At 46.0% G+C, this 26,835-nt stretch overlaps 1 protein-coding gene across 2 annotated transcripts in view; it reads left to right on the forward strand.

Annotated features, from left to right (window-relative positions):
- Positions 1-757: 757 nt before the first annotated feature.
- The window catches only part of LOC132906313 (visual system homeobox 2-like), a 50,542-nt gene continuing 24,464 nt past the window's right edge, over positions 758-26,835 (forward strand). Inside the window, exons 1-2 of one of the 2 annotated variants that reach the window (XM_060958364.1) lie at positions 758-3,047; positions 13,000-13,041. In XM_060958364.1, coding sequence (XP_060814347.1) covers positions 2,582-3,047; positions 13,000-13,041 — 508 coding nt within the window. In that variant the 5' untranslated portion in view covers positions 758-2,581. The remainder of the gene's footprint in view (positions 3,048-12,999; positions 13,042-26,835) is intronic. The other variant, XM_060958365.1, reaches the window with a different exon arrangement.

Below are 26,835 nucleotides of genomic sequence, written 5' to 3' on the forward strand. Positions count from 1 at the left end.
AGAGCTTAATAGATATACTAAACTGCAGCTGATTCGAATGCCTCGATCAAAAATTCTGCTCCGGTTCTACTCTACTTGACAATTATAAACACGGACCTTTCGCATTCGAGTTGCGCGTAATAAAATTTCATTAAATCCGATACTGATCAGCCAATTGCCTTTCCGTAATAAAGTGTACAAACTTGGCGTCACGGCCGTCGCGTTCATTTGTCTAGCCAGCAAAACGTTGAGCATCACGGGTTGAACGTTCGCGAGAGCTAGGAAGAAGCGGGATATCTTTGCGAGTTAAGTTCGAAACTCCAGATCAAGTTCTTTTCGCTGTGGTAAACCGGTCTGTCGTAGGCGTAGCCGGTTGAGGCGTTGACATCGGTAGACCCCACCTTCTCGTTGGTAACTAGGGCTATGTCTACCCGGCTGGCCGTCTCAAAAAACCGACCAATCCGCGATGCGAGACGGCCACTGTCGGCGCGTAAAGTAGCGGAGGCGCCTTTGTTGCAAGGGGTCGACGAGTGCTGAAAAGAAGGGCTGAGAGTGGGGTTGTATATGCATCGAGCAGAAAGGGAGACAGGCGGTGACGAAGGGGAAGGGATCGTTCACGCGAGAGAGAGAGCAAAAAGGGGGAACGGAGAGAGAACGAGAAGGGTAGAGGGGGCCAGAAGTGTCGGAGGGGGTGTGTGGGTCGGGTAAACGCCACCCTCCGCGAAAGGGTATATGTGTGGGTGCGTATACGGCGCACAGCCGCCCCCAGGGGTTTCCCTTCTTCGTTGGCTGCCGCGCAGTCGAGCAACCCTGTGCTGCTCGGCAGCTCAGTTGCCCATCGCCGCGACGACGACACGGTTGCGCCACGACGACAGTCAGACGTTAACGTATCAGGGCTACTCCGAGAGTAAACACGTTGCTTCTCTTATCTGACGCGTAATTTGATTCGTTCGGATCGAGTTTCGAGGGACCAGCAACGCAAGGAGATCCAGCCATCAAGCACAGCCATCGGTAGAAACTCGGCACGCGAATCCACATAGTTTAGTACTGGCCCGATCTCGAGTAGCCGCGGTGGTGCTGTCAGTGAACTGGCTCCGGTGAATCCGACGGTTCTTTTTCAGTGCGCAATTTTTAAACGAACACGAGGAAGCGAGAGAAGAGCTCGAATTAGCGGGAGTATCTACGGTGTAAGAAGCTAACGAAGAGTATGGAAAAGGAATCGAGATCGATCGCCGGACGTTACTCGTGATTCCTCGATTATCGTCCGATTCGTCTTGTATGAGGTACCGGCGGAAGAGTTTCAATGCACGAGTGCCTTTCCAGTTCAGTAAAGGATTTAGCAGAGGCGAGGAAGACTCTGTTGTCCTTGAAATTCAATCCCCACACGAGGAGAATGAAAGAAAGCGGTTCCACGAATTTCCATGCGCATCGCTAAGGTCCAACCAGAGTTTTGTTCGGTGGCAAGAAACGATGAATAAGCCCATCACGTGCTATCTGGAGCTTGAATAGAATTTCTGAACGGAGATAAGGTTCTAATTGTCTTCGAACGAGTTCAGTTTAGCGAACAAGTCTACCGGTCGGTACTCGAGCAGCGATGAACGCAGGAATCCGTACCTGATCACAACGAAACCACCATTCAACGAAGAGACTAGACGAAAGTGTGAGGTTAAACGCGTAGTTTCTAGACAGTAGATGTGTTAAAGTGTGAAACGAAACACGGGATAATACGGTTGCACCGAAAACAGGAACCGAGTTGTTTCTCGAGTCGCCGCTCAAGTTGCCGTCGCTCGCTGCAAGCTGTCCGGAGTTGCTTCGCTCGACGGATCGCTGGCTTCTACCTTTACAACGAAGATAAGTTGAAAATACGTTACATTAAGCACTGTAAACATTCTCCACGATCGACGAATATTACTTTTGGACACATTTTCAATGATGGAGATTTATGAGAATACTTAGGGCCGCTGACAGGTCCATCAGTCGGTTTCTTCATTTTCGTACGAACGAATACCTCTTATATTTCACGATATCAACTGAACTGCTCAATTAGTAATCGCTTCGTAGCAAGCCTATAATAAGAATAAACTCCTAGTGATTTCCGAGTTGCTAAAGCTATTGAAAACTATGCGACTGCTCGCCGCAAACCGTCGGATCTCGAGCAAGCGTTATGTCAAGGCCTAGCAACGATAATAGCTTCGTTCTTTTCTATTCGTTTCTTTGACTATACAAATGAATCAGTCTGCGATTTTTAATCCTCTGTAAGCATCGTGTACGGTTACGACAGAGCCCAACGAATTCAGCCTTTCCGTTCGAGAGTCTCCAACAGCAGAATCGCTTATAAACAAAGTTCCTAGCAATCGAGACGTTACCTCGAGACGAAAGAGCAACGACAAACTGTTCAAACTTGTAGCGTCGAATAGTCGAGTAGCGGCGCAGGCGAAACGAACAACGATCTCCTTCAAACTTGTTGTTTCAACGAGTTCAACCGAAGATGCTCCATTGACGGGGAGAACAAGTAAAGGATCAAAACGTATAGCATTAACGATAAGTCGTGAGAGAAGAATGTCGTTTTGAGCCGTTAGAATAATCAACAAAACACACAAAAATGCCGCAGCGATCGCCGTTTGCGATCCAGGAGCTGCTGGGGCTGAATGGTACCGGAAACGGAAGCGGTACCGATCGCGGCTCACCTCAAGGATCACCGCCGGCCGGCGTCTCCGCTGTTTCTTACGCGCCTACGGCGCCTCATCACAAGTTATGGGATTACATGCCTAGCTTGACGAATCATCTGGGCAATCTGGGGAATCTTGGGAATCTGGGCAACCTCACGGCCTCGCGGATGGCCTATCTGAATGCGCAGGCGGCCGTCGCGGCTGCCTTCCTGCCGCCGCCCCACCCCCACCCTGCACACCACGTACCGCATCATCAGGTACATCAGCCGGGACAACTTCCGGCTTCACCGGCCGGTGTCAACGTGCATCCGGGTGCACACGCGCAGCACGTACTTCCGGGTACCGCAGTTACCACGAACCATCATCAGCATAGTCCGACTCAGCACACGCCACCCCATGGTGAGTTGATCCTTCGTATCATTTCTTTCATAGATATAGACTGAGAATGCGTTCAACAGTAGATACACATATTCAATTAATAAAGCTAATTAGGTTTTATTTCAGTTGAGAGATTGTTTAGTGCACAACGGGTGCATCAATGACCGTAAATTTGGCGTGAATGAGCATTTGTGAATATGCTTGTTTATAACGACAAGTATAGGTTGAAAAGATTGTCATAATATTACAATTACAACATAATATTACATTAGATCTTTCGTCTTATCGGTGCAATTTAAAATGATGGAAATTGCTGGATAATGATTTAGAGGTACGATTATCGTAACTTACCTTAATTCATAAATTTGTTCCTTACCCGACAGTTTTATTGACATAAAATTGTATCGTTAATACCGAAGGTGCTGCGTTACGTTATTAACGTTCCTTTTGAAAGAAACTGTAGCCCTTTCACAGGAAAACGGTCCTGTCGTGAATTTCTCATTGCTTATTTCCAACGAACTTGGACGAATGACGTTCTGCCGCGTGGCGGGCGTAATGCGTCATTATCATTAAAACTCGCCCCGTTTTTTATAGATGACGATTAAGATGACATTGTTTCCGTCAGATCGTTCCGCTCGCGAGGCGTGGCCCATTGTGCTTCGACAATTATAACCGTACCATTTATTCCACGAATGGAGCCTCTAACTGTTTCTTTCATTTAGCGCGAGGAGAAGAAGGGGGGCCGGCGAAGAATTGATAATTAATTTTACACAAACCGTGCGCGTATTGTGGCCGAGTAACAAGCAACCACTTCGTTCAATCTTAACACATTCGTTAAGACCTACATCTTGGCGAGGCAATCCATAGAAACGGATCCCGTTCAACGGAACAAGGTTCGCGTCTCGGCGGTGCCGCGTTGTTAGCTGCTCTCTCGCACCTAGACGCGAATTTTACAATAATAGTAACCTGAACTTTTAAAACGAAAGGAAGGAACGCGTTTGCTACGCTGCCTATACAAGCCGTACTTCCTTTTAACACGTTGCTCCTTACACTGGCCTAAGCGGCGGTCGAGGAACAAGAAAGAACCGAGAAACCAATTAAAACGCAGCCTCGAACCTAGCCATTGATTCTGCTGCAGTTAACGAACGTTGTAACGCGTTCATCAAGCGCGATACGACGATTCATTCGCCCACAAGCATCGATACATCGTAATAAAGCATTGATCGGCAATCATCGGGATTGCGTTTCAATCTTTAGACAAGGATGAACCCACGACCCTCGCGTGTCACGAACGTTGAAGTAAATTAATAGGCGTATCGTCGTCCCACCGTGAAACGAGCACTTAACGTGCCACTTACGGCTATCACTTGATAGAGAGCCACTCAAGATCGTGTTACCGAAAATTGACGCGCAACTTTCTTATATATCCACGTGCAAACTCTATTGTATTGCGAGTTTTCGCCCATTTTTGGGGAAACCGATGAGATCTCGTCAGCTGACCGACTGCTTCACGCCTCGTGAAATCAATTCGTCGATTTATGTACAAACAATTGGGCCTTGCTTGACCAGCTGCCACACGATATCGAGTAACTACACTCGAGGAAATCGAGTGCCAATTCTTCGAATCGAGATTTACACAAACGCGAAACACGGTGAGTTCGGAACAGCGAAAAAAAAAAAAGAAAAAATTGCTGGCTGTTCTTCGAGAGATTAGCGTCAGATGAGTCGGACAGAAAGAATAAGGCAAAGAAAGAGGGTAGCACTGGGGTGAGTGCACTGTGGGAATTGAATATTTTTGTCAGAATAATCCCCAACGTTATGAATAATTAGTGGTATAATGAGTTGAGTGTTGGGCAGACCTGCAATGTCTCACCAAAACACAAAGAACCTCGACAAAACGTAAAAATGGCCGCACTCCGACAAACTGTTCTCAACCTGCGCGGACTAACCCTTCGTTTCATTTACTTGAGAATTTTTCTCTTTTAATTATTACAGTCGCTATCCTTTGAACTGCCTGTTTATAGAATAGTCAGAGAAGAAGATTATAAAAACTACCGACGTTCATTTGTTAAAAAGATTTTTAGTCGTCAAGTAATCGACCTTAAATCGTTCTAAACTAATTCAGTTTCTTAAGTAGGAGGCAATGATTGCTAATAGAAATTACTTAGAATCCTGATATAGTATCGAAATCATTCGATAAAAGGCGGAAAAGGATTTTTGTAAAACTGTTATTGCAGCAATAATATGGTGTCTCGAATAGCGTGTAGATTTTATCCGTATAACGAATTTTTGAGAACGATTTTCGGGTGTCGGGTTCCCGGTGCAGCACAAAGGATCTGCCCTTCCATTCAAACGTCACTCTAGCACCTCGTCTTACAGTACAGCATTTATTTGGCGCACTTCATTCGTTCCTTTTTGTCTTAAATCTTGGGCAGACTTAAAGACGAGAGCACAGACCAGCCAACCGCTCGATTTGTTCCCGATAATAATTATATCGATCGCTGTGAGATCGATTACGCGTCGTGACGTTAACAATTTCGCAGGATCTGTCACGTGGAACAGCCCTCTAAGGCCGTTTGGCTCGGTCGTCGATTAAGAATCTTTTGTTCCTTGGGCATAATGGATTCTCGAGCATGAAAATTCGAGCCAAAGAGGCTGGATGTTGTACACTGTACGCTTTACAAAAATAATGAAAAATATAAAAAGAATATTTGTTACTCGAGTATATTTTGTATGCGCGTAGTATACGTAGAAATAGGTAAGAAGTTTATAATATTATATTTCCTAGATTAAGCAGTAAATGAACGATAGTATGAGGCGAAAAGTATTCCAGGATGGTAAATGGCGTATGATCGATTCGCTTGGCACAGCGTTAATCGGTAGTAGGAAGGAAAGAGGGTCGGAATGCAGGAACTGTGCGGATCGTATTGTCTAAAAATTCCGAGATTCGCGCCGGTTCGTGTCGAGGCTTTGCCTTTCCAGTGGCTTGTACAGGAGCTTGTCTCTCCTCTCGCTCCGCTTTTTTCGGTTCGTTTGAAGTTGGCAATCAACTAGATTGCCTATCAACGCCTGAGAAGTCTCCTTGCACACTCCCGTCGGTCCACTCCTTTTCTTGCTCCCACACTCTCTCGCTCACTCTCACTCCCTCTCCTTCTCTATTGCACCCTCACACACGGCCACGCGACAACGTTGTTCTTCGTTTATTCCCTCCACGCTGCGTGCTCGTTTCCTCCCGCAGCGATCTTGTGCGCTTTCGTGCGGCACGGCGCCTCGATTCTTCCTTCCCTCGTTTCTTCCCCTTTTTACATCTTTCTCCTACTTTCTTTCGGCCCACCCCCTTCTGCCCCTGCTACATCCTTTCTCTCATGCTTGATATCGTCCTGGTAACACATCTCCGAGGACCATTCCGCAAAACGTGCCGCAATCGGTCCTCCATTGTTCCTGTGTACCCCTTTCATCCAAGGCACTGGGAAAATGTGTAGGTTCTTAGGCCGTTTCTGTTCGAAGGATTCCCGATTGTAATCGTTGACCATTATTTTATGGACAGGGAACTTTCCATTGAGAGATGTTAGAGTCGTTATTAGTCCCTGTTGCAAAAGCGATCACGAATACAGTACGTCTATGAGAATCGTAGAGAAAGAAGAGAATTCTAGCGTTGATTTGTCACGCCTCTGACAGAATGGTTTCTGGCGGAAAGTCGAGGAACGATAGGAAAAAAGAGAGGAACTCCGGACTAGCCGAGGAGAGCGCGGAGGAGCGGGAGTAGGTGGGCGGTTGGCGATGGTGGAAGCACGGATAAGGGGTGCGGCCTGTAGGCGCAGGTCGATACTGATTAGTACTTCAAAGCGGCTTGAACGCGAGCCCCACGCGCTCCGGCATCGACGGTGGATTTGTGACAAAGCAAGCGCCGCCACTCGAGCAAAAAATCTTGAACAAATTAGCGGATTATGAATTCGCTCGGCTTTGTTTTCAGGAAAGTGGTTGCAGACACGTATAAGAGGCTCGCGACACAAATACCTAGCCAGCCCTCCGTTCCGTCCATATTTCCGCGCGTTTCGCGCTTCTGTCTATGTGTACGCGGCCGATTTTGCGCGATCACGTGTGCGTAAGAGTCGCTGCAATTCAAATTAGCCCATTACGCCCGTTGAAACCAATACCGCGCGGTCCAGACACGAACCGTGAACGGTTTCTTCGACGTCTCCTACACGGTGTTCCTATTCAAAGAGCTTCAAAACGTTTGGCTCATCGTTCAGCACTTGTTACAGCATTGTAACTCTCATATTGAAACTTCTGCCTTAGTGTCACGTTTCTGAAGAATCCAGTATAGTACGAAATGAAATATCGGCAGAAGTATTGAATATATATAAGTTAAGTATGTGGTGCATAATCGATTTACCTCGAAGAAGAAATATATCGCGGACCAGCCATCTCGTCCGGTAGGTTATGCAACTGTGAATGCAAATTAAACGAAATTAAACAGTTAATTAAAGTACCGGCACCCTCTAGGAGAAGTTAATTGAGATTCTTGGGAGATTTGTCGCGCGGAATGTCTTAATTTAGTCCCTTAAGCGCCCTAACTCGCCTTAACAACTTAGAATAATTGGATAACACTGCCAGGGCGCACTCAACGTCAGAAGTAGGAAAATTCAGTCTCTCGTCTCGGAGAAGCGTCTTTTTCTTTTCTTCCCTTTTATTTTTCTACCCCTTTCTTTCTTTTTTTAACACGTCAAGATGTTCATGTATACTTGTTCACAGCGATATTCTTTCGCGTGCCTTAATTTCATTTATAGTAACTTGTACAAGCTTTTATTACGACCGTACAAGTTACTTTTCCTTAACATGTCTTGATCGAAATAGGAAATAGGATACCGATAGATATAGATATAAGCATCTTCCACGTGCGAAACAGCAAATTCTCGTTTTCCCATCGATCAATTGGCCACAAATTCTCCTGGCTCGGTCAGAAACAAGTTTATCTCATTGCACTCTGGTCGCGGTGTCAATCATACGACCCTCTCTTGTCTAATCGCATAATCCGCTCGAATAAATCAATCCAGGAAATACGAGGAAAATCTCTCCTCTCTATACTTCTCGCCTGCTTGCCTGCGGAAAATACTAAATTGCTGTTCGACGTAAATCCAAAAGTAGTCTAACAAGATAGCAACGCAAATTCTTCTCTGATAATCGTGTATTTGTCGAATATACATAGTATGATCGTAACTACGAATTCCCGCGATTCAATCGATGATGTTTACGTACGAATAAAACCGATCAACGCGTCAAATAGCGGAGGTGGAAAGTGAAGCCGAGTGCCCATCTATCTCATCGACGTAGTCGTTACTTAATTATTTAATCTCGCGATATGGTACATCACGTCATCGTCATCAGTGGAAAATCCATCGATAGATTATCGACAGACAAACGATATCCATCTATCCCGCTGACAAAATTAGACGCGCTAACAGGCTGGGTAAGCATGTTTCACCATAGCGTAAACTCGTCGAAATTATTTCAAGGCGGCACGTACACGTAGACGATGGTGGTTGGTTGGTTGGTAGGCGACTATCAATCGGCCTTTTCGCGGCTGCTACTCACCTCGTAAATTTTCACCCTTTGACACGCGCCTAATACGAGCCCCTTTGGGGGCTACAAGCTCGAGCACGGTTGCCGCTGTGTTACGGCTATGCTGCCGGCCGACGTGGCTGCCTAACCCCTCGGGAGCTGCGTTAATGAAATAACACGGGAATTAGTCTCGGACATTACCGGCAAACTATGTCCATTACCACGGGCCCGCGCGCGTACGCTGTACCGTGGAACTTTCTACTCGATATTCCACAGTATTTCCGGCCATCGTTTCTGCAAATCGTGGCCAAACCATACGACGGTATCGCTAATTAGCAGGACGCGATCGCTGGACTCTGGTGGAGACTCGGTGACTTGATCGATGCACCCACCGAAATTAAGTGGAAATTGAGTGTAATTGTAATTATCGAGTATCGGTTTGTAACGCGGCTCGCTTTCGACGTCGGTCATGACAGAGTGATAATCCGGATCAATAGTGGTTAACATCGAGCGTACGTTCGATTAACTCGAGACGATGGCACGTCACTGGGTCAAAGTAATTGAAAATACTGGCCAGCTTTCGAGACTTCGAATCGATTACGCGGTCTTGGCTCTATGCTGCATCACGTCCCTTTCCTTCACGTGCACGTAACTAATTTCATACTCTGGCTGAAAAGTAGGAGGCGTATATAGCGCTCGTCAACGAGCCTCTTTTGTCCCCGCGGAGGTCCCTTCAAGAATTCTAGCGTAAATCTCGCTACGTCACTCGGTTCTTTGTAATTCTTTGCTTTCTACCTTTGCATCGACCGCGAAAGCGGCTCCGCTACACGGGATAGTTAAATTCGGAACAATGAAAACCGCTAATTGCTATATTTTCTCAAGACGATGTGACTGAAATCGCACAATCGCGTGGGTCTGTAGCTACAAAGAGATCGACGAAGGAGATTTTCGCGCGGAACGGTTGACCTCGAAACAGAGCAGTGTAAATCGACGCGTAAAGGGACAAGGCGTTGACGCAGAGTATCGCGTCGCGCTCCCGCGTCTAACTCTGGATGCGTACGTAAACGCGCGCGCGTACAAGAGCTCGCGTAGCATCGTGTACGTGGCGTTCGTGTATACCGGTGGTAGCGTGTACCGGGCTTTCAAGCGAACGACCGTAAGTCGCTCAAATTGGTATGGATTTCCAGTCCAACACCTCGATTGTCCCCTGTGAAGAGTGCTTCGCGAGCATACATGAATTCACGCCTCAAACACACGCGCGCCGTAGTCCTCCGCTTTCCCTCTCTCCGTCTCTGTTTCTCTGCCGGTGCCCGTTCCTCTCCCCGGCTTCTTGTTCCTCTCTTTCTCTCCTTTAGCATCGTCACCCCGAGCTTTCTCTTCTCACTCTTTCACCCGTTCCACGGAATCGCATCAGCTTTCTCGCACTGGAGAGGAGTCGCGAGCAAATCTTACCACTGCACTGCTATGAATGAGCACGGGAACACGCGGGTTCACATGCGTGTGCACGCGTGTACGTGCATAGCGCGGCAGCCACGAGGAGTCTTGATTGCGTGCCGGTGAATGCGTTTCCACCCGTTCTCTCTAAGTAGCAGCTCATTCCGCGATGCTTGCGCTCGCGACTTGGAAAACGAAGGTAGCTTCTCGTGGTGAAGCTCTTCGAATCTACGAGTGCGTACGTGCGTGCGCTCTGCGCGGTTTCACACTGCTGCACCGTCTTTCTCACCCCTGTCAATGGATCTCGCGATAGAGTTTATTTTTTACCTCCCGTTGACTCGCTCTTTTCACAGGCCGCCGCTATACTCTCTTTTTTGTTTTTTTTTCTTTTTTTTTTTTTTGCTATTTACATCGGCAATTATTTGTCAACCGTCGTTCAGTTAGCGAGACCGATTACTGAGTGCTCGTTATCTGGAGCATCGAGAATCGTCCCTGGACCACTCCACGCCTAATTACTCATCTCGCGTTTTATTTAATTTGGATACCTGTCATCAGTCCGGGGGCCATGAGAACTTTTCACGCACGCGGCCAACGAGTACACGACGCAGACGATAAACTGTGGAAACGCGTCACTGTTTGAGTTGGCTCGACTCTGTCCAAGGAAATTATTTGTTGAACGTTCGGGACGCGTTCGGACCATGTTCCGAATGGACGAACGCGAGCGAAACATTCGATTTCAGGTAAGAAAGAGGTCCGTAAAGAAGGAGAGTAAAGAAAAGGACGTTTCTCAAGGAGTAACCACAAATCCTAGTATAATACTAATAGGCCCATAATAGAGTCAATAGGGCTTAGCCGCGCGACGACAATAAGATCCTGTCAAAATACGCCGGGTAACACGAGACCTAGGAAGTGGATTTTTCTCAATGGAGGCCCCTGTCTTGTCACCAGTGGCGCGGGCCGTGCCACGTATTGTCGAGTTTTCAAAAAATCCGTAACCTTCCACCAGTGTACACGATTGGGGTTTAAATTTCACCGCTGAGCACGGACACTGGATTCCGTGAAAGGCGGAACGAACGCAGGAAAACCAGGATAATACCGCAATATAATGCCTCGTGACACGCGTTCGTTTCGTACCATCAAGTGAACAGCACTCAGATCGCGATCCTGCGCCCCTAAAATGTATCCCATTCCATTTCTCGCGATTGTAGCGTGAAAAATGTCAGGATACGTTTACGACGCGTGGAACGAATAAAAGATTTTCCATTGTTCGCGTCTAACTGTGTTCGCTCGAACGAGTGTTAATCACCGTTGGAGTATCAACGAATCCCTGCTCCATATTTGCCATGGTCTCCTCGACTCTAAGGCTTGTTAAGTGCTCCGACGGTGGAGCATACTTTTCTGGGTTAATTTATCAAACAAACGCGCAAACTCGGCACAAGCTCGGCATCCCTATTTTAAGACGGCGGCTCGTTAAAGTCGTTTGAGGGTGGAGTTCCGCCACCCCCGTGGCCGCCAGCCACGACACAACTACAACTACAACACCGCGGCGAGCCCCGATGTCGAGGTGCCCATACACTTGCACAAAGTCGTGTTGCTGAAACGCGAACTTTGCGTTCGTATTCCAGACCCTCTGCCCCTCGTTCCTCTCTGCTCGCTCTTTATCGCTCCGTCGACTGGAGGCAACGAGCCCTAACCTTCTTAGGAACGCGAGAATCTTTTTCAACCCCTGTTTTTCAGACCCTACGAGCCATCCGTACCAACGGGAACGACTTTATTAGAAAATGGCCGTGGCGAAACGTCTTAATACGCGGACTTATTTTCATTCCAGGGGCCACCACGGTATCTGAAAAGGAGTTTAGTATCTGACTACCGCTACGCAAGTTTACCTGAGCGACCTTTTAGAAAATGGAAAAGCGAGCGGTCGTCAGCCGCAGGTGTCGACAAAGTGAATCAGAATCCCGTGCACGATTAACGGGCGGATTTGTTCTGTCGCGCGTTGGGCAATTAAATCCGCAGGAACGGCGGAACTAACGAGTGAAATCTCACGAGCGAGCAACGAACGAACCAACCAACCAACTCGCGAACACGAACCTCTGCGCCTGGCAAGGATCGCGCGGTTTTCAAAATTGCCTTTAATTACGAATATCGCTGTTGTGGTCTCGACACGAAAGCCAAGCTACTTGTCACTCGTTAAACGGAAAATTATGGAAACGCAATAATTAAGATCGTACGCGCTTTCTCTGGCATTATGCTACCGCCAATTTGCCGTTTTCAATCATGTACACTTTGCTCTTCGATATACATCTTTTTCTTCGAGCGAGTCAACGACGATCAAAGTCCTGATCAAATTGATCTTTACACCGATGAAACGCGGAAGTTTGACTTTGCGTTAAATTATAGTTACGCAAAACCATCAACTCCTCCAATAATCATTTTAACGAGGTGACCCAGGTCACGTCTGGTTCCGTGCAAAAAAAGACCGTTGTGTTTTTTTATGACATTTTAATTAATTAAATTACAGTTAATTCTGGTCGAATCATTAAGGGTAACGTATTCGAGTCGACTCGTGTATAGATACGCATATGTATATGACTCCCTCTCTGGATCCCAAAGGCCATTGAGGCCGGGTGAAAAATGTCTTACTAGGCACTAATGAAATAATTGTCGAGTTAATTTCGCGAAGTCGTTAATCAGGGTTGAGTCTCAAAGTAACGCTAGCATGTGCCACTCCTTCGAAATGTGTTTCGCGGAATTCTAGTCAATTTCTAGTTAATGAAATTTCATGTCGCGAATATACCTGTTATATTTTATTTGGCGTAATTCTTTCTTTCTCTTACTTATAGATTATTATTGCGACGAATATTTTCTACCGTAATTCGCAACATGAAATATTCAACCAGACTTCTTATGAAACGCTCGAAATATTTTATAATTGTTTGCTATTCACATCAATAAAATAACGTTATTTCTGTTCCAGGTTTCTCTCAATCGAAGAGTTCGTTCTCGAATACCAGTCCAGGTAAGACGTTTCTTAATATACTTCGTTATGTAGGAACAAACGCAACGTCATCCAAACGATATCTTCGAAATTTGGTTGCCACACAATTTCATATGGTTGGGAAAATTTGGTTCTGTCCATAAACACGAGCAAACGACCATGCTGAGGTTATGACGATTTCGCTTGAGTCTCCTCTTGGCAACGTTTCTCCTAACCCGACAATGTTCGATATTTATCGCCAGTCTGATATACTTTTACGGAACAAATATTAAGTTCCAGAGCGATTTGGCAGTCCGAGTGAAGAAGGAACGGAAGAACTTCGACAATTCCATTCAGTAACATGTTTTGAGTTTCTCGAAAAGAAATTTACGATATAAAGTGATAACAGCACGATGATTTACAAAAACGCAAATTTATGTTAGGATTTATAACGGGTATCTCGGTTGCGATGACAAGGCTAGATTGTTCACACGATGACGTCATGCGGCGAAGAAAACTGATTACGTATTCATACCCACGATGATTCCGATTTTTCCGAGCCATTAAACCGTGCTTGCTTAACCCGCAAAGCGATGTCGTTCGAAACAAGGGACGACAGGTCGAAAATGATTTCCGTGGATCATCTTTGCGTCTAATGGGGCTACGTTCCAACTTCGTTGCATGTACTTATTCCGCACTTAAAACGTTTTCAAAGCTCAAGAAAATATGTTAAAGATTTTCAGCGTACGAGCGATCGTTTATAATTTCGTTTAGCCTCGAGTTTTCTCGGCGACCCCAATATTAAATTTCTTGTCAAAATATTTCGGGAAATCGAGGGTGCATGCCACACCCTCCCCTATTCGAGCGCTAATCGGTAACGAGATACTTTCTTTTTCCCGAAACTTGATTCTACATCTACGCCCACCGTTAAAATCTAAATCGTTGCTCTTTGAACTGTGAATCGGGAAAATGTGGACAAAATTCTTCGAAATCGTCTGCCGGGCTAGTATTAAGATACCAGTCAATTAGAAAGAAACCCTTGTATTTAGGACACGCGAATTTTCAACAAGGAGTAAAAATGCAAGGGATCTGATGAAAGAAAGAAAACGTACCAATTACGGGGAAGATTCTCAATTTCCTTGAAGGAAACGATCACGAGTCTGTGTTGAAAGTGCGTCGTTAAGAAGGAACCGTGGAAGATAGGGATTTTATTGGCCAGAATTTCCGTTGCGTCAGCAGAACGACGAACGGTTTGCCATCAGGATTACGAAGGATTCCGCAAGGACCGAGAGAGAGGCGTCCGTAACGAGCAGCTTCCCGACAGAATTGGTTGTTTTAACAACTGCGCGCCACTTTGAGCCCGCTAGGTAAGAGGACCTCTGTCGAGGGATGTGGAAAAGGGTACGAGCGAACGGGCGACGTGAGGGATCGGAGGCGGAGGCGGAGGCGGAGGCAGTGGCAGAGGCGGAGGTGGAGAAAGAGAGAAAATACGCGGTTTTCGCGAAGACACGGTGCTGAGGTACAAGCCGCTGCCGTAATAGTCCAATTTGCCGGCAAAGGAAAATACCGGAGGATTCTGGAAGCAAAAGGAGACTGGCATGGCTCCCGGGGTGGTACTAGCAACGCTCAGAAAAGCCGGCTGGAAAATTGGAGACGCGACGAAACATGGAGCAAGGGAGCCTTTACGTGGAGTATAGTTTCCGCTAGAATGCTACCTACTTTTCTACCAGCTTCGGTTTACGACCTAGCACGATGTCAATTATATATTGATAGTGCTGTGATAAAAAAAAGGAGCAGCCATCAACCGTATAGGCAACGGTATTTCCGCGTGCCGTTGCACATTATATCGCCAATGTACAGCCCTGCAACTTCCTAGCAAATTCAGTTATCCACAGACGACAAAATAGATTTGTTAGCTGGAATTCAATTCTAAATATTCGCAGATACTAAAAATGAAGGAAATTCTCTGTCGCAAGTACCGATGCTCGAATAAAGTAAGGTTGAAAATCGCAGCAAGCAGACTGGAAAATCATAGTGATGTAAATCAAGATCTTGAGAATTTGAATTTGGTCACAGATTTCAAATACTATAACTTCTTTAGACTATAATTTTATTCTTTGTATCGATACGTCCTTATGACATGAGAAATGGTAATGAATTTTTTATAATAATAAGTGCGGTACAGTATTTTATAAAAATTGTGTTAACCTACAGCAGGGTGACTCTCGACGATATATCGAGGGATAGAAAAACAAAAGCAGATTAATCAATATGATCCATTAAATCGCGAAAGATCTGATCCCTTATCATTCGTAGGATCGACTTATCGATTACAAGCAGCCAGATAGTAGCAAAATAATGAGGATTCATCACGTAAATGGACGAAGAAGAAGACAAGACGAACAATAGATGAACGAAGTCTAGAGCCTCGGTACAAATATCAAGAAGCTCCCTGTTTCTACCGTCGCGTCGTCAGAATCTATCGAGCCCCCGAATGCTTCAGAGATTCATCATCACAAGATATTCCCGATGTCCGATCCAATCATCTTACTTTCCGTGGTATGATTTCACCGCTCGAGTGATTAGCTGTCAGCGAGGCAGCAGGATTTTGCAGCAAATTGAGGAAAATGCGGAGAATGAAGGAAATATTATGTTATTACTCTGAATGGTGTCGGTAAGAATTGACGAGGAAATGGGTTAAGGAGCAAAGGAAGATAAATCAAATGTCGTCGGAAAATATAAACCATTTACCGTTTCTTCGACACTACGATGAAGAAATAATGTTGTAGCCGATGCTTCCGATTTATTGCTAAATAATGCATATCGGCAGAAAGGCAAAGAATAGGTAAAAAGGAAAAGGTATACGCACGAGAGAAAAGGTGAAAGCCAAAGTTGAGAACAAGAAGGGTCAAAGGGAAAGTAAAGAATATTTTTCTTCGATGGAAAACGAAGTGCACCGAAGCAAGAAGAAACCGGTGGTTGATTAATAGAACCGCTCGAGTCGGCAAGGCGGCTTTGCAGATATTTTTGTCGTAAAGGGCTCGATTTCAAAGAGCACTACCGTTCAATGTGGAGCCGAACGTTGTTGACTGTTCGCGAAATAGTACGCGCGAGGCTCATTCGAGGTCTCGAAAGTCCCCGCTGGCTATTACGATTGAAGAGTATTTGCCGGTGAAATCCCTCGGTCGAAGAGAAGAAAGTTTTGCAAGCGTGGATCGAAACAGGGGTAGAACTCGTGACGTCGCTCGAGAAAGACAGAACTCTTGGCCGAATATACTGGCAGGATTACTTTTTCCACGGTGAAACGTCGAGACGAGTGTGGCTGTTTCGTAATTAATTGTCACTCATCGTTCAAGAAGCGAAAGGAAGCTCGAGAAAACAATTTAGGTGCTTGCGAGAAAGTGTCGAAAAGAGAAGGGAGGAAGAAAGGGAAAGGGAAAAGAGAAAGAGAAATCGCGAGGGTTAAGCGACAAAGGGGTTAACCAACGATTTCTCGATTCGTCGCGAAAGAGATTCTCCGGTTGAAACAGTCGAGCGGTAAATCGGAGGAACGCGCTTCCTCCGCAGTCCTTTCTTGCTTTTCCTTTCGTCACTCGTGACCGATTGTACCTATCATAGTGGCTCGAGATGCGCGTGTGTTCCCATACATCTCCTTTCATTCGAGAGACTCCAGAAGAGAAGTGGGTGGACGGTGCAGGGCTGGGGTGTCGCTAAAAACAGACAAAGAAAGAGGGTTGAACACGCGAGAGAAAGCAAGAGGAAAAGATCGTGGAGCAGAGACGAGGAGAGCCAGAACGAAGAAGAGAAAAAAGTGAGAAAGCGGAGGTGCTGCGGGTGAGAAGAAGCAGATGAGAGAAAAAGGGAGGATAAAAACAGGGAGTGAGAAGGGAGAGGGAGAGAAAATGAGAGAACGAACGAGAAATGGGTGCCGAGGGCTGCCACGTCGGAGGAGGCAACAAAGATATTAATTAAGAATTAACACGCGTACTGAAACCGCCCTTAATTAGTAACAGTCAGTGCCTGGAGCAGCGGTTTGTCTGCACGAACCTGTACCACCGGGTGCAGGGTAAACATGGGGAATGAATTGTAATCAAACACACGCCACCAGATAACATACTGATTTGCGAAAATATAATTTACTTAAAATATTCTGCCGGTTAAAACGAAGAAAAAAAAAGGTAGGAAGAAGAAAAATGGAAAAAGAAGAGAAAACGGGTTTCCTTCGATCGTACGCGATCAACGAGCGTGCACGATGATGGCGTTTACGTGAAACGAAGTTTAGGAGCGAGGACAAAAATAGAGGTGAGCGAGTCGCGCGACGAAGGCCAAACGACATAAAGGAAAAGCCTTCAAACGGTTTTCACTCGTGTCATGAAACATTTGCTTTGATTACTAGCTGGAGCTCATTAGCACCGCAATAACGTGAAACGGGTGTACGTCCGTAAGGAAAATCTTAGAAGCTGAGCATAATACCGAAGAAGAATTTTGCTTTAAAACCCGTAAAAGGACACTTTGGATCGACTTACTCGTACTCGATCGATACGAATGCGTATATTTTCTCTCTCAGCAAAGAAGAATCCGAAGTATGTCGCCAAGATTTTTCGTAGCCACGCAAATGAACGAATGGGAAATACGACTAATCAGTATCCAGCTTTCCTCTGATCGACAAACGAGTCTGTCATGTGAATATCCTCGTTCATTTGCAACAGGAAGTAATATGTCGCATTTGGAACCCACCGGTCGAGGGCGTTTTATATACTTTGAATTTTTCTAGCGCTACTTATATACATTCAGAACGCAATTATGACCGAGCAGAATGATACCCTTTCTAATAACCGGTTAAATTCATCTTTCGGATTGAATGGCGTCGAAACTTTGAGCCGGTGAAAGGACGCTTATTTTTAATAGGAACTCGTTACACGTTCTTGCGTGGTGAATTTAGTAGTTGCCGCGGCTTTGAGAGAGCCAGAAGCGCTCACACTTTTAACAGCGCGTTCTGAATAGAGGTCATTAGCTTCGCGACGTTCCGTTCGCGATCAGTCTTAGTCTGATAGAATTTTCTTGTAACGAAACAAATTTTTGGCTCGACAAAACAGAGCAGAGAACGAGGAAGGAATTCACGACGTATGTACGAATGTACATACCTAGTGGTTGGAACCTCGACACGTAGCCGGGATCGATGCGTATACCTATTGCGTGGAGCACGTGAAATCGTGACGTCATCGACCGGAGGCCATTTTGACTCAGCTGGTCCCGACAAAAAGCAGGACGCCATGTCCTGCGAGCTTCACAATACAATGAACAACGATCTGCGTGCTCGTGTGCGCTCTACGAGCATACGGAAATTCGCCACACCGATTCACACACTCGTGTATTTTCGTGAGTGCGAGGCTCGGTAGGCTGGCACATAAAAATTTCGAACCCTTTCGTAGGGCAATGCTAGCTGAATGTACTCCTACAGAGAAAAGAATAGAGTATCGAAAAGAATAGAGTATCACGGTGATGGGGAAGGTACGAGGAGGGAAAGTAGGAAGTTGATTCGTAACTTCGGAAATATTTTGACAGAAATGGGCGTGGTGGTGGTTAGAAATTGACGACAATCGCGCAGCGTAACGTTTCTTTGCGACGATCAAAATTTCAACCCTTTCTCGTCATACAGCCGTCTATGTCTCTCTGTCGATTCACGAGAAAGTCTTCGGTTTCACTGGTACCACTTTAAAGCGATACAACCCGCGGACGAATAAATATTATGCGGCTGAAAAATGTGCTTTCGAGAACATCCAGGCATCCTCGACTCCTTGCGGTAGGATTGTGTCGATGAAAAAGGGTTGGGGTGTGCGGGGGTGGCGCGCGAGAGGAGAAGCCCTCTTGCTGCCGTTCGTACAGATACAGTGGCTACATTGTGGGTTTAGAGGCTCATTGTGCCACGCCAACACGGGCATTGTCGTCCTTTTTCGAGGGCCGGAGATTCACACCTTTTCACCGGTGCGATTTTCCACGATGGGCGCGTTCCATTGAGCGGAAGAGGGCGAGCCTCTGCCGTGGAAGGGATGAAAGTTCGGTAGAAGGAAAAAGAGATAGACAGAGATGCAGAGAACGGATAAGAACTAATGCCAAGTAACACGGAACTGTGTAGGATTCTCGCACGAATTTATTACCCGACACGATGGGGTTACACGTGCGTCTTTCTTTCGACCGGCGTCGATGGGTCGGTTGAAGTGAGAAAGACAATGGTGGCTGTTTAAAACGGGGTGTTGAGGATGTGAGAGCTCTTCTGGATTAAATTTCTTATGGTTCTACGTTTGAAAGACAGCTTTACGAGTCTTGCCAGCGGGTTGACGCGTTCCTTCAATTAAAGAAAGACACCATCGTTGTATCGTATATTACTCGATGGTGGTGCAGAGTGCGTCATAATATAAGCGTTCGATTCCACTTGCATCGTTGTTGTAATCGATGCGCGAATCGATATCACGAGCCATCTTAGCCGCGTCGCGTTCTTTCGTCAGTGGATCCACCGGAATCCGCTAATTGCACTAATTTCAATAAATTTCCTTCGAGGAGGTGTATTTTCCGGAGTCCTTATGAATTTATAAGCAAAGAAATTTGAAAGCTTGCCAAGTCTCTCTTCTGGAAGGGACAATTAGACTCTTCTCGTCGACCTTGAGGGGAGTGAACGAGACGCTGAGGAGTTTGTCCGACCGATCGTTAAGTTACCTGGTCCCTTCCTTCGTTGACGTCCTTTGTCAAGATTAGTCAACTTCAAATAATGCCTCCATTTACCAATTCAAACTTCGCGCCATATACTGTTTCGAAGGTTAAATTTTTTAATTTGCATACCCTCCAAGCGTCTCGACCTGTTCATCTTTCATCTAACTTTTGTTTCCTGTTTTGTATCTTTGCTAAGGCGTTGAACGTTTACTTCGTAATAAACGAAATTGACTACAACGATATTCCAACCACTTGATAAAGCAAACATGGTAAACGGAAAAAGATAGTTTTACAGTGACTGTGAAGATAGGGCGAAGTCTTCTTAGTTCAGGAACTAAATTTAGTTCGACATGTGTGGACGTAAGTTTGTCTGGCGCCAAGGAACAAAATATGTAGTTCGGCTGCAAAAATATTAGGTTACTTCGAAAACAGTCGCAAGTCAACACTTCCCTGAGACGTTACATGTGTTTCGTTGACTGTTCGTTGCTCGTGATCCAATTAAAAGAGGATTCCCAGGAGTCATTGCGGAAACTTTTCAAAATCAAAGTCGCTAGTCTATTAATGCGATTACGATTGATCGTCGGATGACAAGAAGTTGGACGATTTACAGGCAACGATCGACACACAAACGTGAAATGTGACTCGCTATTGAAGATCTGTGAAGTCTGTAGCCATGGGACGATTAATTGCGCCATTGAGCGTATCGCATTGCCGGTATTATTGAATCGAGCATAGCCCGCCACTCGGAGAATAATTATGAAATCATTCACTCGTGGAACAATTTCAAGCTGTAGCTCCGCTTTTCATTTAATTCCTGATGTTTAGTCGCTCTATTTTCAAAGGGTGCTTGCACGGCATTGTTAATTCGTGTCACTGAATTGATTCGAACGAAAGCCTCCTTTACCCTCTCTCTCTCTCTCTCTCTCTGCCTCTCTCCCTCTCTCTTACCTGTTTTTAAACAGAAAATTATGCGAATTATTAAAACTGATTTAATTACAATCCATAGTTATGCATTTATTATTATGTATGCGCATGCACGTAAATTAAAAACGGGGAGGAACAATTATTTTAAAATTTCTGGGCCTAACAAAAATTGATCGATATGGTTGTAGCGAAACACGCATCGTGCCTCGATAAGTAATATTTTTGTCCAGGAGTGGTGGAACGTTGGCTTGGCGCTCTCCAATTATTAGAACCCCAAGCAGTGCTGTAACAAGTTTGCGACCCTCGCGTCTCCATCGAGCACGGATTTGGAAGGGGTTGGCTGAAAGCTCGCTCCGTGCCACTGCCACGTACATGATCGCGCGACTCTTATGAATATCATAAATTTTACGCAATGTAGCCGACAATTTCGCCCGATCATCAGCATAAAATCTACTGTTTCCGGACCGGCGGGTGCTCGCCCGCGAGCTGAAATGAAACCTAGTAGGACGCGCGGCTAGATTTAGAGCGGCTGCGCGAGTCGCGAACGAGTATTCCGCATGACGTCGATCTCGATCCCTTGCCTTTAGAATGGATGCGATTGTAGGCAGTTTTCAGGCGAACAATTATTCACCAGATCCGGCCACTTAGTTGGCGCGTTCTCCGTTAACGAGTGAGTTTTGTCCCATCGTGTCTGGGATTCTTTCGCGATTCTCTAATTAAAAGCTACCGCTTGTGGCTTCGTCGTGAGCGTTTCGGGGTTTTATAACGCGCTAATAGTCGCGGCTCGAGAGGGTCGAATTAATTTGTACACATTTTTCCCGACTCGAGGATAGTTTGTTGGTGCTGTGCTAGGAAAGAATTTATCATTATTCGCTGGAACCTGCGCGACACAACGCGACAAGAGCTTCTCGCGCGTCTACCAAAATGTCCATTGTTTTCCTTGGCCATCGTTGTTCGTGAAAGTAACGCGGAAACAACGGCATAGTATAGTATCGACGTTCGCATACGTCTGGGTTGGGCCAGCTTCGGGAAATTTTCCACGACGCCGGCGGCAATTTCAGCCGGTCATCGGCGTAAAGTCGATGCTCATTGTAAGCCGGGGCTGGTTCACGAGAATGCTAGCAGACAAGAGTACACCAATGGTGGGTGGACAGGAGGTGGCAGTGGGGGACTAGCTAGCGAGGGCACGAGAGAGGAGTTAATGGGGACGAACTGTAGAAGTGGCTATAGTCTAGAACCGTGTTAGGGCCAGGGCCATTAAGCTTAATGACATAATGAAGTAAATGGCTGTGCATGCCATGCCACGCCGGAGACTATAGCTTATAACCGCCGGGCCTCCACCCCCGCGCAATATACCGCGTGCCAGGAATTCCTGACTTATGCCGGTACTGCCCAGTCGAAAGGGGTAGCTAGCATGGGGTGCACCCACCCTCCCTCTTTATTCCTCTCCTCCCTCCCTCTTTCTCACGTGCGCGCTCTTCTACTGTTTCCCTGCTCCAATCGTCCTGTCTCTCTTTTAACCCTTCGACTAGCAACGTGTGTGTCGTATCTCTCGCTAGTCAAATGTTTCTGTTCATCTATTCTACGAAGCTCCTTCTTTACTGTTCTCGTATATTACGTAAGGGTTGCTGTGACACAAAGTTGCATCGCACACGTGCTAGAAGCGAATTTATTTCGGGAATTGCCAAGGCGTCGCCGGCCTCTCAATTCGTTGGTGTTCGTCCCGAGAGCTTCCCTCGTTTTCCGGGAGACGATTCGCTAAAAACCACGTCCTGCCGCGTCGGGGCGGTAACATCCGTGCACACCTTCTCTGTAACCCTCTTGAATTTCCTGCGAGGACTCGTAATTATGCGTTTCGTGTACCGTCCGAGCACACGACGGAAGAGGGTCGTGTATGCGTTAAGTATTTAATGTAATTTTGTGAAGGCGGACTGTAGACAGCGAGAGAGCCAAGCGCGAGAGCATCCTCGGTGAAATTGCGTGACTCATCTCTCTTGTTTGCCGCCCGCTACTACTTTCCTTTCACCGGATTCGAGGCTTTTCTGCCCGCGACTTTGAAAGCTCTGCGCGAAACACTCGCGTTAATCACACGAAAGTGCCTAATGCGCTGCTTGATAGCAGCAATTTCAGTATTAATTGGACGCGTGAATGGACCACGCACTCTCTACTCCAACCTTCACATCCAGCTTGCTAGTTTCATTTTCCGTTTTAAGACTATTCGCTCGGTTCGATTTAATTACGAACAAGAAGGTAGTTTTGTGGAATCGATAGAAAAGACCACTTTCTGTTCGCTGGACGAGCAAGAAGACCTTGAACATTCTACGACGGAAGACTAGTTGCTCACGAACAACGTAGAACAAAGTACGTTCGTGTAGGTAAAAAAACGTGTTGTTTTCGGGCAATCAACACTTTACCCATTGTCTCTAGCTGGCACCTGAATGCGTGGCCATCATAATATTCACACCATTCGTAGAGGGTCGAATTTCGAGCATGGCCACCGCGGGCTACGGAGAATAGTACGAGACGCTCGTGAAAACACGTTTCTGACCACGAGGTGTGAAGCCCTTGGAAGAAAAAGAAACGGAGGAACCGCGTGGGGTAGGCGAGAGTAAAAGAGTCGAGAAGCGCTTCCAAGAAGTACGCCCACGAATTCGTTATTCTATTTTTTTCTCGTTTTTTTTTTCTTCGGCCGCGTCCTATTCATTAATTATCGCCATTCAAGGGGGCCACGGTCTCCTGATTGTGAGGTCCGGGATCGATGAAACGCGTTTCGCAGTAACCGTGATTAAACCGTCGAGTTTTCATGAAATAACCTGTCGGGAACTAGTTTTACCCGAGAACTTAATTACTGCTGTATTATGCACGCTGGATGCGCGAATCGGTGGCTCGAGAAACAACGTAATTCCTGCTGCTTAAAAGAAAACTCATCTCCCTCCGTGTCACCTCCTGAACGTTAATTATACGTCTTCGTTACCATTGTCGGTCTCGAACGCTGTATCTAAAATAATTACAGCGCCCATCTTTCTCGACTATGCAACCCTGCAATTTGAATCTGTTACCAATGCTTCTCGGACAACCATTTTTTCTTTCAATTACGGAATTCTAATTCAAGCGCGTTGAAAAAATAAAGGAAGATTAAAAAAATGCAAAGAAAGACAAAACGCACGAGGCGAATCGAGTTGAAGTCTCTAGAGGACACGCGATCGAACTGGTCAAATTAATTCGACCCCGAAAACATCGTGAAAGCATTAGCAGCTTACCCTAAGCTACTGTCGGTCTGTTACAAGTGTTTTACAGCGTGTTACATGGTGCAGCAAAACTACCTAGCGTTGAGGGTCCCTAATCTACCGAAACATCCCGAGGGATGTATCCCAGCATCGACTGCACTCGGATACGCTCCATTCGCCCTTTCGGCTATGTAAACGACTACGTTACATGTTTCACGCGCTCGATAAATAATTCTCTATCTGATGCATTTTTCATGTTGCGTCGGTATTTCGCACTCTGTGTCCGAGAGGGTATGTGTAGGTTCCACAAATGTAAAAGCGATGACTTTCCTTGGATTCCGTTGGCCTCAGTTGTCGTTACTTAGTTGATTCTTTATTTTTATAGCAATAAATCTTACTATCGATAGAGAAATCAATGAAGGAGTCATTTTGAAATTTCCACATTAATTTTATTATTATTTATAATCGTTTTCGTTATTTAGCAGTGATAAAATTACCACTGCGTATTTTGTAATAATTGCACGAATAGACCTTATTATCTTTATCTTTCACGCGCTCATTCCTGGGAATGATAGGTAGAGCAAAGTGAAGGGTGACGTATCAAATTGACTCGTAATATAGGATGGGATTACTATGCGATTTCACATCCTAAATTACGGATGACTAACAAATGATTGCACCTTACGAATAAACTTTCAAAGGAGAATTTATTAATCAGTAGTATTTCTTTAATGATATTTAAAACAGTACATAATTACTTTTTTGATAACAATCTGTTGTTCAATGACGAGATACTCCATGAGTTTTTAATTATCCATTGTCACGGGACAGGTTCAATTTTTCCTGACAATGTTTGCGATACCAGCACGAGAACGGCGAGGAAACTAGCATTTGTTTCGTTAATCATCCGGCTGCTTTCACTAGCTCGTCTCGTATTTACGTAGTTTCGTTTATAAAATGGCAGCCAGGCCGAAACGAGGAAATCGGGCGTCTCGCGAAACGGGACCAAGAAGAAGACGACAAGAAGACGACGGGTCGTCTCATTCACACGGCGACGAGGTAATTTCTCTCGATGAATCCACGAAAGGGCATTTATCCGTTCTCCGAGCCGCGAAAAGGGGCGGAAACGAATTTTCAATTACGACGCACAAAAGACCGGGTAATTCTCTGGGTTTGAAACGACTTCGCGGTGCATAGCGAATACGCGGAAGGGAGAGCTGGAGAAAGATGGACAAGAAGAAGGGATGAACGACGATGCTATGAAAAGATTTTCAAATTAAATTTCGGGATTAGTACCCTGGTTTAATACGGACAAGTGACGACTGAAGACGTCCCAGGGGTGTGCTACGTGCTACCTTCGCTCCCCCCATGGGATAGCGTACACACGGGCCACTGTGTAACAACGTGACGACGTTTCTGACCCACCCTCCGTCTCGTAACACTTCGCGCGTTTCCATTTGCTCGATGTAAACTGGTCGTTCGGCAGCCTCCCTTTCTCTCGACCGGTTTTCACCGGATCGAGTCTTCTGTCCGGTGTCCAGTTGGATGCAATTTCAACGAATGGCGAGTCCAAAGGGCAGATGTTGACCCTATTGAAAACGTAAAACAAAGTAGATGGAGAAAATTATGGGATTGAACGCGTGCGAGAATTTGTACAAAAATGCATTGGTATTTTCTGCTTCTTAGTCTGATAACGATGAGATGAGTAACTTTCTTCAAGAAAATATTATGGAGGAATAGAAAAATCATTGGAACACTGATATCGTTACCTACTGTAACCAAAGAAAAAGGGTATCGCCTCGTACCGTCCATTTAACGGAAACGAAAGAAAAGTATATCGATGAATGGACGCCGTTGCACGTCTATGAAACGTTAAACGCAATTTCATGGGGTTCGATCAGTGACGATAAGAGGCAGCATCAGGCAGGATTAGAATATCAATTATCGAAGAAACACAGGCCGTCGGTTTCTAAGAGGTTCTATTAGATACGAGCAGTCTGGCGCAAGCCAGCCAAGCAAGGCCACGGGTTTAAGGTCTTAACAGCTACTAAAGCAAAAGCTCCTTCTGTCTCGCTCTTAAGCACGGAAAACAAGCCGTGTTAGACGAAGGGGTGTATTGAGGGCCGCCATTGGCTATCCACGCTCCTTTATTGCCGGTTGCCTGGTAACCGGCTTGCCACCGACACACACCGATGGCAACCACCCTGCAACCACCCTGAAACCCGACAGCGCCGCGCACACCCTCGCTTAGGAACTCGCAACCACCACCACCACCAAGTATCGCCACCGTCTCTCGCCACCCTCTCCGCGATGCTCCACGAGCCAATGCATACACACGCACATTTTCTCAGCTACTCGGAACACACGCACATGTATATTCGCGTCAACCACCATAAACGCGTGGGGATGTGCGATGGAATCTTCGTGTAATCGCCAAGAGTTGGTTGTGTGAGTGCGCGAAATAACACTGCCTGGTCTCAGCGTGTACGTACGCATGGCGTGAATATATTTAGCCAGGAAACTACCACTGTTTTCACGCGAGAGGGTGTTTCGAGAGCTGCCTCTCCGGCTGCCTCTGTGTGCACAAAGTCTGTGCTCCTGGCCGAGTAGACCGCAAAGTTTTCTCTGAAGTTGCTGGATTTCTTCCTTTTATCGGCGCTCCTGACAGCAGTTGAGGAAGATACTTTCCTGGATGATTGTGTTCCGCTGTTCGTAATCGCGCGCAGGACGTTGGGAGGAACGAAAGAAGGGGGTTGAAGTTTCTGGCTGCTGACTCTCCAAGTCGCGGCCTGTTTGATGTATGCTTTCGTCGCAGACTGTAACTTTGAAATTGATATACTTTACTACAGAAAATGAGGAAAGTTTGGAAAAAGACTTTGAGTTGCAAATTTCAAAGGAATGCTCGACATCCTGAAACTCGCGACCCAAAATATTCAGTTATTAATAATCGCGAGAGAACTTAGTCTACAGACGCTAT

This window comes from Bombus pascuorum, chromosome 4 (genome assembly GCF_905332965.1).
Source record: "Bombus pascuorum chromosome 4, iyBomPasc1.1, whole genome shotgun sequence".
Classification (NCBI taxonomy): Eukaryota; Metazoa; Arthropoda; class Insecta; order Hymenoptera; family Apidae; genus Bombus; species Bombus pascuorum.